This window comes from Pseudonaja textilis, chromosome 1 (assembly GCF_049901715.1).
Source record: "Pseudonaja textilis isolate UNSWEBS1 chromosome 1, rPseTex1.2, whole genome shotgun sequence".
NCBI classification, from domain to species: domain Eukaryota; kingdom Metazoa; phylum Chordata; class Lepidosauria; order Squamata; family Elapidae; genus Pseudonaja; species Pseudonaja textilis.
The window spans coordinates 23,570,425-23,589,089 of NC_141990.1; the positions used below are offsets into that span (position 1 = coordinate 23,570,425).

Sequence of the window (18,665 nt, forward strand, 5' to 3'; positions counted from 1 at the left end):
ATTTCAGTGTTTCCTCCTTTTTTCTGGGGAGGGAAGGGAAAAGGCCGCGGCGATTTTCCTAAACATTTCCTTGTAACGGGCTAACTTACTTTATTGAATCTTCATCCATTACCATCCAGAACCTGTCCGCCCCGGGGTTGTTTTATATGAAAATGAGTCTAGGAGACAGACCAAATTCCCTGAGATGGTCAGCTGGTGGAGATGAATCGGGAGAATGAGGGAAAAAACCCTCTAAGGCAATAAAGGGAGAAGGAGCAGAGGAGAAAGAAAACATTAGGTTAAGAAAGCATTAAACTGACAAGACTGTCCACATCAAGCTAATCGAGGCATCAAGGAAAATGGAAGAGGAAGGATAAAAAGGTGGGACTTCCAAGAAAATAAACAGAACTTCTGAAGATTCTGAACACTCTTTGTCATATTTGCCAGGTGAAGCTTGGACACTTAATATATGAGTAGAAGAAGATCAAACCTTTGTTTTCACTGTTGTTAAATGTATTGATTATAATTAAAGCAATGTAATTGTGCCTGTTTCATTCAACACAACTATCCTGTAACAGGAAGGGTAGCTGACACGGTTAAGGACATCATGCTGAAATCAGTTGAAGCACTAGGGATTGTGTTTTGCACATCTTAATTTTGGTTGCATAAAACTAAATTAAGCTTGGGAATGTAGTGTTTATGCAAACCCCCCTCCTAAACAGATTTACTAATTAGATTAAGTGGCTGTGGGAATCAAGCACTGATTGAGTTCAAATACTATAAAAGACTGAAAGAGATCCCAATGAGTCTGTGGTGATCAAAAGCCAGAATTTTGGCAGCATCTTTTCTAAATAATATATTTGATTGAAAAGCAGAAGCTTCTGTGATCTGATAAAGGAATGAAATTATTCCATTTATTTAATGTTCTGATGATGTACCTATTGAAGCAACTCATGAAAGTTTATGCCATTTAATAAAGTTTGTTAGTTGGAAAAGGTCTTATCAAACTTCTGATTTGGGGTGTTACTAAATTAACCCATTTTCTGGAACCACAAACTAAATGTGTTGGGTTCACACAACTTGCATAGTTATGCACGTACAAAAACTAAGGTTTAAATTAATCAAGCATGGTATATTATGAAAATGCACTTAAGGCATGCTGGGCAAATTCAGCCACTAAGAGAATGACTTAGTTCAATCTCCTTAGCCAAGACAGATTAAGAATTTTGCTGCTTAACTGTTACTCACATACTGGCTGGGTTCAGCCAAAATGTGGTTTGTTGTTTCTAACTTCAAATAGTTATTGTAGTTTATAAACCCAAATAAATGTGGGTTAGTCAGTTCACCACTGAGCATATACACTGCTCAAAAAAAATAAAGGGAACATAAAAATAAGACATCCTAGATCTGAAAGAATGAAATATTCTTATTAAATACTATGTTTGTTACATAGTTGAATGTGCTGACAACAAAATCACACAAAAATTATCAATGGACATCAAATTTAGCAACCCATGGAGGTCTGGATTTGGAGTTACACTCAAAATTAAAGTGGAAAAAAACACTATAGGCTGATCTAACTTTGATGTAATGTCCTTAAAACAAGTCAAAATGAGGCTCAGTAGTGTGTGTGGCCTCCACGTGCCTGTATGACCTCCCTACAATGCCTGGGCATGCTCCTGATGAGGTGGCGGATGGTCTCCTGAGGGATCTCCTCCCACACTTGGGCTAAAGCATCCCCCAACTCCTGGACAGTCTGTGATGCAACGTGACGTTGGTGGATGGAGCGAGACATGATGTCCCAGATGTGCTCAATTGGATTCAGGTCTGGGGAACGGGCGGGCCAGTCCATAGCATCAATGCCTTCGTCTTTCAGGAACTGCTGACACACTCCAGCCACATGAGGTCTAGCACTGTCTTGCATTAGGAGGAACCCAGGGCCAACCGCACCAGCATATGGTCTCACAAGGGGTTTGAGGATCTAATCTCGGTACCTAATGGTAGTCAGGCTACCTCTGGCGAGCACATGGAGGGCTGTGCCGCCCCCTAAAAAAATGCCACCCCACACCATTACTGACCCACTACCAAACTGGTCATGCTGGAGGATGTTGCAGTCAGCAGAACGTTCTCCATGGCGTCTCCAGACCCTGTCACGTCTGTCACATGTGCTCAGTGTGAACCTGCTTTCATCTGTGAAGAGCACAGGGTGCCAGTGGCAAATTTGCCAATCTTGGTGTTCTCTGGTAAATGCCAAACGTCTTGCACAGTGTTGGGCTGTAAGCACAACCCCCACCTGTGGATGTCAGGCCCTCATAACACCCTCATGGAGTCTGTTTCTGACCATTTGAGCAGCCACATGCACATTTGTGGCCCGCTGGAGGTCATTTTGCAGGGCTCTGGCAGTGCTCCTCCTGTCCCTCCTTGCACAAAGGTGGAGGTAGCGGTCCTGATGCTGGGTTGTTGCCCTCCTATGGCCTCCTCCATGTCTCCTGATATACTGGCCTGTCTCCTGGTAGCGCTTCCATGCTCTGGACACCAAGCTACAGACACAGCAAACCTTGCTATAGCTCACATTGATGTGCCATCCTGGATGAGCTGCACTACCTGAGCCACTTGTATGGGTTGTAGACTCCGTCTCATGCTACCACTAGAGTGACAGCACCGCCAGCATTCAAAAGTGACCAAGCCATCAGCCAGAAAGCATAGGAATTGAGAAGTGGTCTGTGGTCACCACCTGCAGAACCACTCCTTTATTGGGGATGGCTTGCTAACTACCTATGCTTTCCAACTGTTGTCTATTCCATTTGCACAACAGCATGTGAAATTGATTGTCAATCAGTGTTCTACCTAAGTGGACAGTTTGATTTCACAGAAGTGTGATTGACTTGGAGTTACATTGTGTTGTTTAAGTGTTCCCTTTATTTTTTTGAGCAGTGTATATACCTTGATGTGAACGTGATTGTCAAAAAATTTCCAGAACCATACAGCAATAAAAAAATGTTAGTGGAACTTTTAAATTTGATAGTTGTATTGAGAGAGAAGTGTCAGCCAATTCTGCAAGTTCAATGAAAAATTCTGCCTTGATCATCTACCATAAAACTGTTTTTTTTTCTTTCTTTCTAGGGTTTCTAAACAGATATTTCTAAGAAATAATCAGCCCCAAAATAGTCAATTTTCTTGGATAGTTGCATTTCACATGCAATTCTCTTCACGCATTTCACAACCCTATTTTATTGTAGGAATGAAACCCAATCTTGGTATTTATCCAGCAAATCATTTTGTCATGAAGCTTCCTAAATGTAGATACTGTGTTTCCCCCCAAATAAGACCCTGTCTTATTTTCTTTTGGGCCCCAAAATAACCACTGGGGCTTATTTCGGGGGATGTCTTATTTGGAGGTGGAGATGCCTCACACATCCCCGCACCCATTTACCTGGTCTCGCTGGTGGAGCTACTCGCAGCAGAATGCCACAAGATTTGTTGTGCCCGGGGTTCCAGTCTGCAGTGCTTCGGGGCAGGCAGGAATCCGCAACTGTGCGCGGTTTCTGCCTGCGCTTGCTGCTGGAGTGCCCTGAGCCACCTGGCTTCAGGGCTAGCCACCTCCGTAGAAGGTGGCGAAGATAGGGGGGATCTGGCAGGGTTGAGAGATATCGCACCTCTCTTCTCTAGCTGGCTAAACCCCCTTTTCCAAAGGCAGTTGAGCGGCGGTCAGAAATGGCCGCCACAAAGAAGCGCTCAGCCGGAAAAGAAAGTGCAGGAGGAGTTGAGAAGAAGTGAAAGTTTTTTTGCTGACCGGGACAAAGCAACAACAAAAGTACCCTGGAACCTAAAATTTGCGAGATACATTGTTCCCAGAGATCTACAAGCGGCGAATGGAAGTTAAAAAGGAAAGTTTTTTTTTTTTCACTCTCCTTCCTAACGTTGACTGCGAATAGAAATGCATGAGAAATCGGAAAAACCCGCATTGGCACTAATAGGTAATTAAATGCTAAAGGGATAATAAGGACTTCTGAATATCTAAACAAAAATTTTTTTTGCTGTAAGTGGGAAGGGAGAGGAAAAGAATTGGAGCAGGATTTGGAAGTAAGGAGGATTGCCTAGAATCTTAAAGAATTACTAAATACCAACAAGACGTCTAAAAGATACATTTTAACTGGAACTTTGCAACTAAACAGTAACCCCAGAAAGAGAAAGTGAAAGTGCTAAAAGAAACAGCTTATTTGGACTGTTTGGTGATTTTGCGACTTTTGGAAATTATCTTTGACTAAAAACACTTGGGTGGTTGTTTTGGAAAAACTTTTTCTTTCTACAATGGCATCACTTGTGGATGAATTGAAAATTGAATTCAAAAAAATATAAAGAAGAAGAAGAAGAAGGGAAAGACTCTCTTGGCACTCTTTTTCAATTCTTAGAAATGGCGATTTGCACCTATGAGAAACTGACTGCACAACAAGATGATTGGGATAAAGAAGAAGCCATCTTTGATGAACAAGTAACTTTATTTGGGGAAGAAAGGGAGAAAGAGGAAAAGAAAAAGGGGACTTTAAGATTTGAAAAAACAACCAAAAAAAGAGAAAAATAAGGTGAAAAGTGGATATGTTAGAAAACAACAGAAAGGGGGAAAGCAGAAGAAGAAAAGGGAGGTGTAGAGACAAGGGTGTAAAAAGGGCAGGGAGAAGAACAAGCAAGGGAGGAAGGAAGGGATGAGAAGCCTCAATGGTGGGGAGCAAGATGTAAAGAAACAAGATTCACTTAGAGATAATGGGTAAATTTAATTGAAAAAGGGATTCTGCAAAGGTACATAAGATTGTATTGTTATATTTGTATTTAGAAATAATGTTAGAAAATTGGAAACAACTTGTGATCAAAAAATGGGATAAAATATTTAGTGTAACTTAGTGAAATTTTTGTGAATAAAAGGAAGGCAATGAAATAAATGAGAGAATTCATGTAGGAGGAAATGGGAACATTTTAATGATACAATGATTTAAAATATAAGTGATGTGATGTGGGGGGGAAATAATTATGGAAAGTATAAGCGTTCCCATAAAAGTATGATATTCAATTGAAAAGTAATGTGTAAAATGTTTAAGATTTAAATGAATATTAATATTAATGATTAGATTTTAATTGGCATGGATAGTTGTTTTAATTATATACTTATAAATTTTTTCTTTTTATAAAATATGTGTAATTTTAGAATGTACTAAACAGAATCCCAATGGAAGTCATGTATTATATTAAGTGTTATAAAATTTAGGGGAAAGAGTTAAAGGCGTCACACTCCAATCAGTGTACAGGAGAAATTTTGTTTAAAGAGAAAAGACAAATAGATAGCTGGAAACAGAACAGACAAAGAATAATAAGTATTATGATCTGAACTGAGATGAGATAAATAAAATAAAACTAAGAAAGTTAAAAGAGGTGAGAAGCTATATAGAAAATGGAAAATGGTAATAAGATATGGAATGGTATATAAAATGAACATGAATTTGAATTTGTGTCTGTACGAAGAGATGTAACCCGGGATCAAGCAGCTTTCAGAAAAGATGTTTTATGTTTTTATGTTTTGTTTGTTTGTGTATTGTCTTTGAAAATCAATAAAATTTGTTTTAAAAAAAAGAAAAAAGATTTGTTGTGCCCGTGGAGCCACCTGAGGCTTGCTGCAAGGCTCATCTTGCTGGTGGAGCTGCTTGCAGCTGGATGCTGCATGGTGTGTTTTGTTTAAAGAGAAAAGACAAATAGATAGCTGGAAACAGAACAGACAAAGAATAATAAGTATTGCATGCACGAGTGGCTTCAGCAGCGAGACAAGTCTCGCAGTGTTCTGCCGCAAGCAGCTCCACCGGCAAGACGAGTCTCACCAAATGAGTGGTTCCACCAGTGAGTCGAGCATCAGTGGTGCTACAAGCCTCGTGGTGTTCTGCGAGTGGCTCCACTGTGCAACGAACCATGCGGCGTTTTGCTGCAGCTCCACCGGTGCAATGAGTTAAGTGGGTGCTGGGTGAATGGCACACCTCCATCCCCCCACATTTGCCCTAACTTGATTTTTACACCTGCACCTCACCCCACCTTGTACAGTCAAATGGTGGGCAGGGCTTAACTAGTCCTTATTTTTAGAGCAGGGCTTACATTAGGCACAGGTGTGAAAATCAGCTAGGGTTTGTTTTCGGGGTCAATCGTATTTTCAGGCAAACACAGTAGTTAATGTTTCACTGTCTGCCTAAATATGCTTATTTATTACTGATTAAGTATCATCAAATCATTTTATTGCCCACTTTATATAAACTCATTTATATTAAAACGATTGTACAGAATTTCTTTTCAATGAAATAAAATAAATAAGAATAGAATTAGAAAATGCCACCATATGTTTTACAATTTGAACATAACTGTAAAATTTAAAACTCCAGTTATTATTTAAGTTTAAAATATTTTAACATTCTGTTATTTACATTTGGCCAACTGTGTTTTGGGGGCCAAAAAAGAATTAAGGAAGTAATACTATCACAGAATAGCTAGATGGCAGCACATCATAAACATAGGGTCATCTTAAAAGTAGGATTGGATTTAGCCTTTTAACAGAAGGAAGAAATCTCAGAGTTGCAGGCTAATTGGGAAGGGGGAAAAAAGCAATGACAAACCACTTTATAGTTTTGCCAAGAAAGCCCAGTAGATGGTCCATGAAATCACCAGGAATGGTTTGAAGTAGACACATATTCTTTTATTGAATCTGAACTGCCAGATAGCTGTTGGCTTACTCAATTGTTGCAAATAAGAGGACCTCTGGGAATTGGCAATAGGGGTGATGGCCATAATTTTATAGGGGACAAAGCATGAGTAACATGCTCTCTTCCTATATCACTGGATGGCATAGTTGCAGGATCTGTCCTCATGCTTTCTTTCAAGCACTTTAAAAGTTTGTAAAGGAATGTAATGCAAACTTAAGCTATAGTTAGATAGATGATACATAGGTAGATAGATTAGATAGATGATAGATATTGAACTATAGGTTAGATTTGCATTATACCCCTTTACAAATTTATCTATATCCACATATTGGTAAAGGAATGTAATGTATACTTTAATATATATGGGGAGATTGAACTATACACTACATATATGTGTGTGTGTGTGTGTGTGTATGTGTGTGTGTATATATACACACACACTCTGAAAAGCACAGAGCCGAAGACACAAGCCTGAAGATGATGAATGAGACTTCATCGAAACGTTGCCTAGATACTTCCAATTTTTTTATGTTTTCTTAAGTTTTCGCAGGTACTTACATGTATGGTATTCAGCTTTGTTCAGGTATTTTCCCACATCATTATAGTTGTGCTTCTAAAGTTATAGCAACGTTTCGGCAGAATCTCATCTGCCATCATCAGGCTTCTGATGAACACAATACAGAAGCCTGATGGCAGATGAGATTCGTTTCCCATGTCATTATAGTTGTGCTTTTAAAGTTATAGCAACGTTTCGGCAGAATCTCATCTGCCATCATCAGGCTTCTGATGAACACAATACAGAAGCCTGATGGCAGATGAGATTCGTTTCCCATGTCATTATAGTTGTGCTTTTAAAGTTATAGCAACGTTTCGGCAGAATCTCATCTGCCATCATCAGGCTTCTGATGAACACAATACAGAAGCCTGATGGCAGATGAGATTCGTTTCCCATGTCATTATAGTTGTGCTTTTAAAGTTGTAGCAACGTTTCGGCAGAATCTCATCTGCCATCATCAGGCTTCTGTATTGTGTTCGCCTGTGAATCAGACTTGCACAGCCGTTTCAGTTTTAAATTTGGGGCTAGCCTACTGCTGTGCCAGGATGGTTTTTTCTTCATCCTAATTGGTTGGGAGTCTTGGTCTGTGTTTATTGGTTTTGGAGTTTGCTGTGTTCTGCTTGATTGGTGTTTCTAATATAGTGTGTGTATATATCATCATCATCATTTTAGCCACTGTCTATCCACTGCAGGATGAATATCTCTTCTGCCAACTAATACAATTCTGAGCTTTATTTTGCCAGTTAGGCCCTCAAAACTTGCTGATGTTGTCAAGCCATCTTGTTTTAGGTCTCTTTCATGGATGCTTTTTATCAAGTGGGATCCAATCTATGACTGCCTTCATCCACCTGCCTTCAGTTCTTCTTGCTATGTGACCAGCCCATTTCCATTTCAATTATTTTACTCTCTTGATAATACTATATACTTTTATTTCTTCTCTAATCCATGTGCAGGTCTTCCTATCTTGTCTTGTAATGCCGAGCATGTATCTTTCCAAGGCTCTTTGTGCCACTCGTAGCTTTTGTATTGATAGTGAGGCTAGTGTCCATATTTCACCCCAAAGGTGATTGCTCTTCTCAAATGGAAGATATACTGTATAGTGTGTAGTTCAATCTCTCTCTTTATTCATTACGTTCATTTAAAAATTTCGTAAAGTTATGTGGATATGGCATAGGATATGGTATGTGTAGGGATGCTGAATATGAGCCAGCCCTCCAGCCCTTAAAAGCACTATTACTCAAAAAATGAAACTTCCTTTAATGTCATCCACCCACCCGTGGCTCCTTGCGTTCAAAAGCAGACGATGGAGTCTTCCGTGGGAGAGGAACTGCAAAAAGGATATTTTATCAGTGTTCCTTCTGTTGGGCAGGCATACCCCGGAGTGATGATCTCAGGAGATCTGTGGAACTGGAAAGAAGACGCTCCCCGCAGTTTTTCTCCTTCCCCCATCCAGGAATCGCGACGAGATCTTTCTGAAGGCCCTTTAGGAACCAGCGCTTCGTAGATCCTCCCCAGTGACCGGCTTGCAAAGAGCGCGGGGAACGACGAAGCAAGCCTGCCCTAGCCTAGAGGACGTCTAGAACTCGGAAGGGGGAGAGAGGCGGGAATGAACGTGTCAGCCAGCACCCGCCTTTCCGCCACGTGGCCCCGAGACTGCGGCCGATGGGCACCAACCGGCGCTGCGAAGCGACTGCGCCAGGAGAAGAAAGGCCTCTCTCTACGTCTGTCCGTCCCCCCCCCCCACCTCGCCCAAACCCCACACCGCGGATCCGCGCTGCTTGGAGAATTTGGTAACTGGAAGAGGAGATCCATGCTCAACGGCGTTGCTCCTTGCTGCTGTGCCACGCCCTGCCCCGCAGAGGGTGAGGGCTTGCCCAGCAGAATGGATGTGCAACGGGCAGGGGGGAGGGAGGATGGCAGCACCGGACTCTCCGGCCCGAAGTCCATAAGTGCAGGGTGGAGGCAGGAGCTGTTGGGCATTAGGTCTCCCCACCACCCCACGCCCGCCCCTCGCTGGCTGCGTTCCCTGCAGCTGGAGCACTAGCAGTGGGAAAAGATAGGGAAGGCTGTGCCACGTCCACCTGCAGGTCAGACATGCTTTTTAACCATTCTTATCTACTTTAAAGCAAAATGTTGAGAAATTAATGGAGTAACTGACGGGCTCTGCTGCAATCTGTCTCTCTGGTAGTGGGTTACTTTTCTATCTGCAATGAATGAGGGGAGAGAACACCCTGAGAAATGTATTTTCCCCGAGCTGCAGCTGAATGTGGTAAAGGGCGTGCTAGAATCTGTGCTACCGCTGCACCCCATCTTCTGACAGGTAATGTGTGGGAGCAGCACGAAAGGGGTGAGGTCACCTGGAATGTAGAATAATGTGTGGGAAGGAAGAATGAAATGTTGCTTTCCTGCTTGATTCAGGTTAGTAAAAGGTGCTAAGGATGTGAATTACGGGTTGGGCTGACTGTTTTTAAAGGCAGGTAGCTACACTTGGGTGGAAAATCGGACCAGACCGACTTTTCTTCCAGATGGACGGGTCATGATATTGTCTCTGGCCCGAAGACTGTAGTCTGTCTTCTGTGGCTGGAAACTTTGTTTTTGCTAGCCCACAATATGCAACAGGAACCTCAGTGTTCACGGAGTGCCATAGACATCTCTGTCATTGCAGGTAGCGGTCTCCATTCCGGAGAGATAGTTCTACCTCCAGTGTCCTGCAGAACGTGAAGTGTCTTGCCCCTGCCTACCAGGACCAGAATGAACGGGCTATTTCTAGCAGTTTGGTTCTTCATTGTGCCGACCAGATGGGCGGCACCAAAGAACAGCAGTGCCAGGTACCACCTAGTTGTAAGGGATGCGGGTTTCTCTGAACACAGAGATGGACAGGAAACTGTCCCCTAAAGGAGCCTTCAGATCTGAAAATGGGTCTGCAATCCATTTTCCATTCAGCAGAGGTGACTAAATGTCTTTGTACTTGCCCCACTCTTTTTAATGTCTTCTAGACCTGAGATCCCCCACGATTCTATGGATCAACCCATCCTGAATCCTCTCCACCCAAGCCAAGTTTCTCTAAAGTAAGTACTTGCCATCCAACAGGTGTGCCTTTCCCAAAATTCAGCACTTTTGCTACATATGACAGGCTGAGATCCAAGAGGGCCAAAATTTGGAAGAAGGTTGGCTGACTGTCTTTCTGTCCCTTTTTCTTTCCATCCCAGGACATCCCCTTTCCATTTGATCTCTAAAATAACAGGGAAAGGTTCCATCTCCACATTCAAGTAATTTGTATTTCAGCTGAATTTGGGGACTTTTTAGATCTGGTTTGCCTTGGCCTTGGGAACTTATAGTTTAGAAAGTTGTAGGGCCCCAACTATTATCTTAGGTGTTAGGTAGGAACACATCATTTATTTATTTGAGCATAGCATGGGGTATGAACACAGCAACTGCATTTTGTTCCTTCAGGTTTAAAATTTAGTATGTTGGCTGAACTCAGGGATTAAAAACTTATCTGAATGTTTGAAGAGTGTCTTCTCTGCACCATTGAGTCTGGGCAGGTATCCAAGAAAAAGGATTGGAAGCCCTAATGACTTTGACTGCCCATCTTTCCACACACCGATTCTGAGAGCTATAAGTATTCTCTGTTGCAATGGTTGTTATCTTGTCCTGCAAGTCAGTCAATGTTTCTGTGCTGTGGTTTGTTCCATCATGGCAACATAATAGATGCTGACTTGGTCTTTCCTAGGATGCTCCAAGACTATCTGGAGAACATTGGGCAGTTGAATGAGGATGCTGCTACCATGACAAGGGAACAGGGTAAGTAAGGATTTTACTACGTAATGCATGTTGAGAGGGCAACTGATAGCTTCTCACTCTAGGAAACAATAGCTTTAAGCCCACATTTAAAAATAGGGATTCCAATGCTAGCAATGCAAAAGTTCCCTTTTGAAGTTGGACAAATACAGAAGATTATCTGAGAAAACAATAACACATAACAAAAACAATATAAGTTTTGAGTCCACAACGGCTAATTTTATAGATTGAGAGAAACATTTTCAGAGCAAATAAAGAAAGCAAAACAAATTATATAAGCTGCCAGGATATCTTTCACCAAAGAGAAAAAAAAATCTTTTGAAATTAGATGGCTTGGCTGCAGAGAAGGTGCAGTTTCTATTATCAATTTGTCTCCTTCAAATTATTCTGCTCGAAGGCAGAGCTTTTGAGTCAGTAATTATTTTTCCACCTTCTTTGAAGTTAACCCCTGCAAAGGATAATCAATCACTATTTCCCTCTAAAAATTATCTTTTTGATCACAACAAGCCTGGGCCCTGACAGACAATTAAAAGGTGGTGGTTTCTTATGCAATAGTTTGAAATGTTATCTGATTCAACGTGGCCATCTCTGATACTGGCTATTTTGCTTTCACTTTTTAATCTTGTGAACAGTCTGAATCCACTCATGCAAAGTCTATTATTATGTAGCAAAACTGGAGCCTGACAAATCCCCAGCTTGCCCCATACAGTTAGAGGGTTGAGGTTATGCTGGATGGTTTTTCTTTCCTCTGTTCTCCTCAGGACAGAAGAAAAACAAACCAGTTTTGTTTTTTGGGTCTCCTTTACAAGATTTGCAGAGTACTGGAAACAGTTCGGGGGTATTAGAGCTCTTTCCTATTCCCAAAATAAATACTTTAAAAGAGTCACCCTCACCTATTTTTTTGAAATGTATCAATGGATAATAAATGTTAGACATGAAGCAATTAGACATGAAGCAAATTATGCTAGGCACAGATTTCCTGTGGCAGAGAGTGCTTTGGATCACTGGAATTCAGCAAACCCAATGCAGAAGTACATAGTTTCCTCTCTAGCAATCAGAGATGTTACTGGACATGGACAAAATGAAATGTTCTCGTAATGGATTATAGGTTTGTTTCTGTTGTTGGTGCTGATATGAATATAAATGCTGCCTTTCAGGGTGGATTCATTCTGTTAATGCTAAATTTGGAAATTGATGCTTGTGATGTTTACAGCCTGCCTTGCTCCTGTTATGCCAATTAAGCAGTAGACAGACAGGCATGGAATATTTCCAGGCATAAATTCCCACTCATAAACCAGCAAGGCCAACTTTGCTTAGTTTCAGAAAATGCTTTTAAATCTCATAGCCGTAGTATTAAGAACCTAAATCTGTAATGAACTTAATTTTTATTTTTTTTAAGCCCTAGCAGATATTAACAGGAAAGCCTAGACCAGCAAGTGTCACAGCTGTGATTGGGTACCAGGCAATTGGTTTTTAGGATCCAGAGACAATAAGGACACTAGTAAATAAAGGGATTTTAAGCTTCATTAGCTCAAGCAAACAGATTTAAAGGCATAATATTAAATGCATACATACCAAGGAAAATGAAACCCAGATCTCTTACAAATTGAACTAGATGGGCAGCAAATACATTTGATACTTTAAAAAAACTCTCAGGAGTTCCTTAATAACAACAGCAGAGATATAATGAGGGCTGCCAGTTTCCATGGTACCCAACGCTAGATTCTCACAGAAGCTCCCAACGAATAACAGTGTGATGACCCGTAGTCTCTCAAAATAACCCCAAACCCAAAACATACATTAAAGTCCGGTAAGGACTTCAACTTAACTTCACTGTTTTATTAGACACAGTTTAAAGTACAAAAGTAAATAATGAGTCAAAAAGAAAACCAAAACAAACTGCATTGATGAGAGTTCCGAAGCAAGCCAAGATAACTAATCATAAACTCCAGGAAAATAACTGAGGAGAGTCCATGGGAAGAACGCCAGCAAAGCTAAACCTCTTTCAAAGTAAACACTAAACTTTGACTCCAGCAATTCTGACTGCGTATTTACAAACTTATATACATAGCTCCCAGCTTCAAGCCACGAGGAGGATCATGGTAATCTCCTCTTGAGTAGACCTCATTTTTCCCTGATCCTCTCCTCCCTGTGTGACCTAGGATTGATAGGGGATGGGCCTGGATCCTCCTCTGATTGCTTAGCTGGCCTCTGCCCTTCCCCAGCCTCCTCCACCACCACTGGAGCCACACTCCCACTCCCTGTTAGCTGTTCCTCCTCTTCCTCAGAGTCAGTCTCCACCAGTGGCATGACAAACAGTAACTCCAAGGTTTTTATTAGTACCTGGCATCATGATTTCATGGCCCTGCTATGATCATGAAACTGAGACCTGACCCTGGCTGGGTGGTACATGACTGGGAGGGGAACTGAAATTCTGAGATTTTCACAGGTTTGCAGCTATTGAAGATTCACTCTTTGATTCAGCAAGCAAGAGTGAAAAGCAACCAGCTTGGCTCAGAATGAGCTCTAAACCTCTGGATTTTTCTTAATACGAAGGAGCAATCAAAACATGTTGCTAAACTTCTCAAAATAAGAATGGTCTTCAAATTACTCAAGAGAATCTGGGATTGCACTGTGAGAGAGGAAACTGTAGATTCCTTAGCCATTCCACCTTCCAGTGATCAAGAAAAGTGAGGTTTGGTGGGAATATTGTTTCGGAAAAAACATCAGCATTCATAGAATCATCGAGTTGGAAGTGTCTCTGTTGTCCTAGAATCAAAATCCCTTGCTCCATGCAGGAATCCAAATGAAAGCATTCTTAACATAGAACCCCTGTATTGTTTTTGTGGTTTTGGGTTTTCTTGTTGTGAGCCTCCCAGAGTTGTTTGTTTAGATCAGGGGTTTTCAAACTTGACAGCTTTAATACTTGTGGACTTTAACTCCCAGAATTCCTCCTCCAGTCATGTTAGCTCAGGAATTCTGGGAGTTGAAGTCCACAAGTCTTAAACTTGCCAAGTTTGAAGACCCTTGACATAGAAGAATCCCCACATCTCTATTGAATTGGATCCACCGTCAAACGCTCTTACTGCAGTATTAAGAAGCTCTTGCTGACGTTCATTGGGAGTCTGCAATGGGCTAGGAGAATATTCTTGAGGACCAGGGGGAAGAGCCACAACCAAGACAACTGACAGATAAAAGAATCTGAGTCCAAAGAAATGTAATCTGAGAAAACATCTCAGAATTGACCCTTTTTAGTTCCCTCATAAATAATGGCAGAGTTGGAAGAGCACTTTCAGCTTGCAAGATTGTGTTACTGGTAGTCCTTAATTTATGACCACAATTGGGACCAGTATTTCCATTCCTAAGTAAGGCAGTTGTTGAGTTGTGCCCTATTTTACAACCTTTTTGCTACAGTTAAGCAAGTCCCTGCAATTGTTAAGTGAAACATGCAGTCAATAAATGAATGCACTTCTCCCAAATGACTTTGTTGTTGGAAACTGGCTGGGAAGGTCACAAAAGACAATCATATGATCCCAGGATCATATGCAACCATCATAAATACATGCTAGTTGTTAAGTGCTCAAATGTTGACCACATGTCCATGGGGATGCTGTGACAGTTGTAAGTACAAGAACTGGTTCTAAGTCACTTTTTTCAGTGTCTTTGTAACTTTGGTCCCTAAACAAAAAGTTGTAAGTCAAGGACTATCTGTACTATCACCCTTTAATAAAAGTAGCACTAGTTTTCTAGTCTGGTCTGCTGTGAATATTAATATCTGCTGTGCTTTAGCTGAAATGCATTGTTCCAAATCCTGCACCCCAATACAATGGAGAATAGTTCCCACATGTAGCTTGAACTAGGAGTAGTGTTGGCCTCTGCTATTTTTTGGTTCACTATGCATTCCTTCTCCATTCCGATTCTTTCCAGCGCTCTTGCTTCTCTTTGCTCTCCATGACTATGACAAAAGTGGGCACTTGGATGGTCTGGAATTCATGAGACTGCTGAGTGAATTAGTGTTCCAACAGGCAAAAGAACAGCCTGCACCTGACACGGTAGGCACATTTTATTCCTCAGTCTCTAGTAAGGTTGGCACCTTTGCCAATTCTTTTTTCTTTTTTTTCAGTTTTTATTAAACTTTACAGTTAAAGATAAAAACTAATGCAAACTAAAAAAACAAATTGTAAAAAAGAAACAATATTAAAACCATAAGAATATAGAAGAGAAAAAGAAAAGTATATACTGTATAAACAAATGATTTCGTCCTTTATCATAATCAGTAAACAATTTCAGTAAGATAGTAATCACCTTCTCTTAAGATACAATAAATGTTATCTTCCCATATTGATCTCTTACCTATAAACAAATCCTTAAAACCACAGCATTCATTCCTTGTCCACAAACATTCAAGAAGTGATTTGGTTACCTATTTTTTACTTTGATCAAATAAATCAACTTTATGTTCCTTCATTTTACTTTTAATTATCATGATATTTAATCCCTTTAAATAATGTCATACTTGATTTCTTATCATTTTTGCTTTGTCACTTCTCACAAAACTTTAATAGGTCTCTTGTAAACCTAATATAGCAACGTTATTTGTCATACTTTTGGTTATCTTTTATTCCTTTAAATTATTAAGGTATCAATTTGTGTCATCTACATTTCTAGTGTAGCATCTTTTTCCATGTCATTTTTGTAGCCTCTCATCTTCAAAACCACTTTCAATTCACTCTCAGTCTTGTCTGGTAAAATTTCTTCCTCTTAAATAAAACCTTTAAAAGACAGCCTATAATCATAGACACTTTTGGATCCATTATTCGCCAATGTCCCTCAGTGTCTAGTGCCAAAGTATTGCTCTATTCTAAATTTAAATGTTCTTTTCCTTTAATTATAATCTTTAGTTCCTTCTGGGTCCCTCTGTAGTGTCCAACCTTCAAAGTGCCATCCTATCGGGGTTTTTTCTGAATTCAAAATAACAGCATTTTCTCATGGGAAGGTTTATTATAATTAATTTTAAAATCTTAAATCAAATCTATCTGAACGCTGTCCATTTGTAGCTTTCCAGAATCAATGTTCTAATCACCCTTTTGCTGTTTATTCCCCATTTTTTAAAAAAATCTTAAGCTTGTATTTAAAACTTTTGTGAAGGATTGAAAAAAAGTCACCTGGTGGTATAAAACATGCCAAATCATTGGTTCCTAATAGCTGAAGAGCAGTTAAGTAAAAAAAAAAATTAAGAAATAAGACTTAATGGACTTTGTGTCCATATAGGCTATTTTACACCTGTCACCTTGATTAAAATCCCTCAACTCACAAGTCCACCATAAAATGTCAGTCCCTACAATCTACTCACAAGGAGCAGGTGTCTGGATTACAAGTAGGCAATCTTACAATCTCACCTTTATCCAGAGACTTCACTGGCCAGAATTTGTTGCTTGGCAACTGATCTCTGCTGCAATGCTATCTCACTTCTACTGGGATGACTAGTTTACCATGGATGCTCACCGGAAGTCCCCACATTTTTACCAACTCTTTAAGTAACAAGAGTTGTCTCTAGTTGTTCTCACTCTTTGTCTGGTTGAGCCTTATCTGAATCCCTGTATTCAGTTAATTTTTTTTTTCTGTTCAATTGTGTCCGTTCTGACACTGCTTAGACAAATCCCAGTAGTTTTCTTAGTTTTTCAGAAGTGGTTTGCCATTGCTTCCTTCCTAAGTAGGGCCGAGTGAAAATCATTGGCCCAAGGTCACCCAGAAATCAACTTTCCAGCCTGATTCTTTAACCACTATACCAAACTGGCTCTCTCTCAGTAGATAATAAGCTGCAAATAATGTACACCTCTTTCTATTCTAAAAATATCTTGTTGGCCATGGTAGGAAAAGGAAGCTAAAGTAGACTTGGCCTGATCCAGCTCAGTTTTTTATCTTTCTTTTGTCTATAGAAGATATCAGTTACATTGTTCCTTATCTTCAGTTTATATTGATAATTGGAAAGCTTTCTTGATTCCCTGTGTTGCTTGTTAAATCAATTACCAGAACAAATTAACACAGGAACTAGCCAGATTTCTCAAACCAGTTTCTTTTCAGGAACATAGATTAACCTTTTTCCTTTCAAACAAAGCTGAATAGGGAAACATGCCAAACCATTGGTCCCTAATAGCTGAAGAGCAGTTAAGTAAAAAAAATTATTAAGAAATAAGACTTAATGGACTTCTCTTGATTCCCTTTCAGGTAGTGCCAATGGTGGACAGTATCTTGGAGACTCAGGACTTCAACTGGGATGGACTACTGGAGCCTTCAGAGTTATTTCTTCCTCCACGGCAAGGAGAGAAACCAAACTTCCGTACGGCTGTTAGTGAAGAAGATGGTCCAGTCCTGTGGGCACTTCCTAAGCCAAATGAAGCAGCCATTGGTTTCCCAAGTCCCTCCGAACAACAAAGTAATGGAGACTCCCCACCTGAACCAGCAGTTCAGGAACAAGACATGATGGGTGACCAAGTGTGGAGCCTGGAGAAGCATGGGGCAGAGCTCAACCAGGAAACCGCAGGAGACCCAGATCAACAAGGGGAAGAGATGCCCTCTGCTCCAGGAGATTGAAATACACCCTGTATATAACCTTAGGTGATTAGCCAAGAAGTGAGAACTGAAGGCCTCTAGGTCAATTTCAGAAATGGAATGCAGATAATCACCTCTTTCCCAACATTTCCTTCTGGGTTTACCAAAGCAAAACAGAATAGGATTGATTCCCTGTTCAGTCAGCTCCACTGTACCCTGTTATCTAAAGACAGCCCTTTTCCAGCTTTCAAGGGATATATACCCCAGATCTTGAGAATCAGAAGTCACTAAAAACTTCTCCTCACACAATGGCTCCACTTTCTCCTCAGTGCACCTGAGTGCATCATTCAGACATGGAAACACCCCCCTCCCCCCCACAGTACTACAGCCTTTCCAGGAGGTTATGCTACCTAGGTAGGAAAGATTTCTCTAAACTGAAAAGCCTGTCTTAGCAGGTTGCCTTCCTGAATAGTCTCTCTCTTCACAGAGCAGGCTCCCGATTCTAGATGGCCTACTTAGGATCTCTTGCTTTGCCTTCCTCAAGTAAAGAGGTACTGCACAGAGACAGGACAGAACTTACAACTATAATTTCCCAGTCTCGCCAAGGCTGTATCTGTGCACTTCAGATGTCCGTTCTGATCGCTCACTCAGCAGGGTCCTTTGGGGAAAAGCCTACCCAACACTGCAGAAGGCATCAGGTATGTCTTTTGCCATGGTGTTTAAATGACATAATTCAAATGACTGCCCATTTCATAAAAGTGATTCTGAAACAAAACCACAATCCATGTTTTCTAAGGTTAAACCAGTAAACTCCAATCACGAAAGAGAACATAGCTCACCTAACAACCTGGTCCAAAACCTAGGGAAACAGCCAGAGATGCGTATGCTTCTCCTACACTTCTGCTTTTTCTAATCTGCCAATAAATCGTCTTCAAACTGAATTATGTCTCTGTACCATATAGGAAGAGGAATAAATTATCAGGAATCTTAGTGGCTCAGAGAGGCAAGGACGAACTTCCCTTACAAGGTAGTGGAGCTGATCATCA

The 18,665-nt window shown here is 40.7% G+C and overlaps 1 protein-coding gene across 4 annotated transcripts; it reads left to right on the plus strand.

Annotated features, from left to right (window-relative positions):
• The first annotated feature begins 8,909 nt into the window (after window positions 1–8,909).
• On the plus strand, window positions 8,910–18,560 carry CGREF1 (cell growth regulator with EF-hand domain 1). Of its 4 annotated transcripts, XM_087929136.1 has the most exons (7): window positions 9,339–9,353; window positions 9,587–9,684; window positions 9,932–10,094; window positions 10,263–10,334; window positions 11,000–11,070; window positions 14,995–15,119; window positions 17,296–18,560. In XM_087929136.1, the coding sequence occupies exons 3-7, from the start codon at window positions 10,018–10,020 to the stop codon at window positions 17,659–17,661; spliced, it is 711 nt and encodes a 236-aa protein (XP_087785262.1). In that variant the 5' UTR covers window positions 9,339–9,353; window positions 9,587–9,684; window positions 9,932–10,017; the 3' UTR covers window positions 17,662–18,560. The 4 variants fall into 4 exon arrangements, with proteins under 4 accessions (XP_087785251.1, XP_026564269.1, XP_087785262.1 ...); XM_087929125.1 differs by lacking the exons at window positions 9,339–9,353; window positions 9,587–9,684 and adding an exon at window positions 8,910–9,056; XM_026708484.2 differs by lacking the exon at window positions 9,587–9,684 and having other exon boundaries at window positions 9,249–9,353.
• Window positions 18,561–18,665: the final 105 nt, after the last annotated feature.

Coding starts and splice junctions, on each gene's coding strand:
- CGREF1 (XM_087929125.1), top strand. CDS start 10,018: ATGAACGGGCTATTTCTAGCAGTTTGGTTCTTCATTGTGCCGACCAGA. Junction 10,095..10,262: donor CCAAAGAACAGCAGTGCCAG/GTACCACCTAGT, acceptor AATGTCTTCTAG/ACCTGAGATCCCCCACGATT. Junction 15,120..17,295: donor AACAGCCTGCACCTGACACG/GTAGGCACATTT, acceptor ATTCCCTTTCAG/GTAGTGCCAATGGTGGACAG.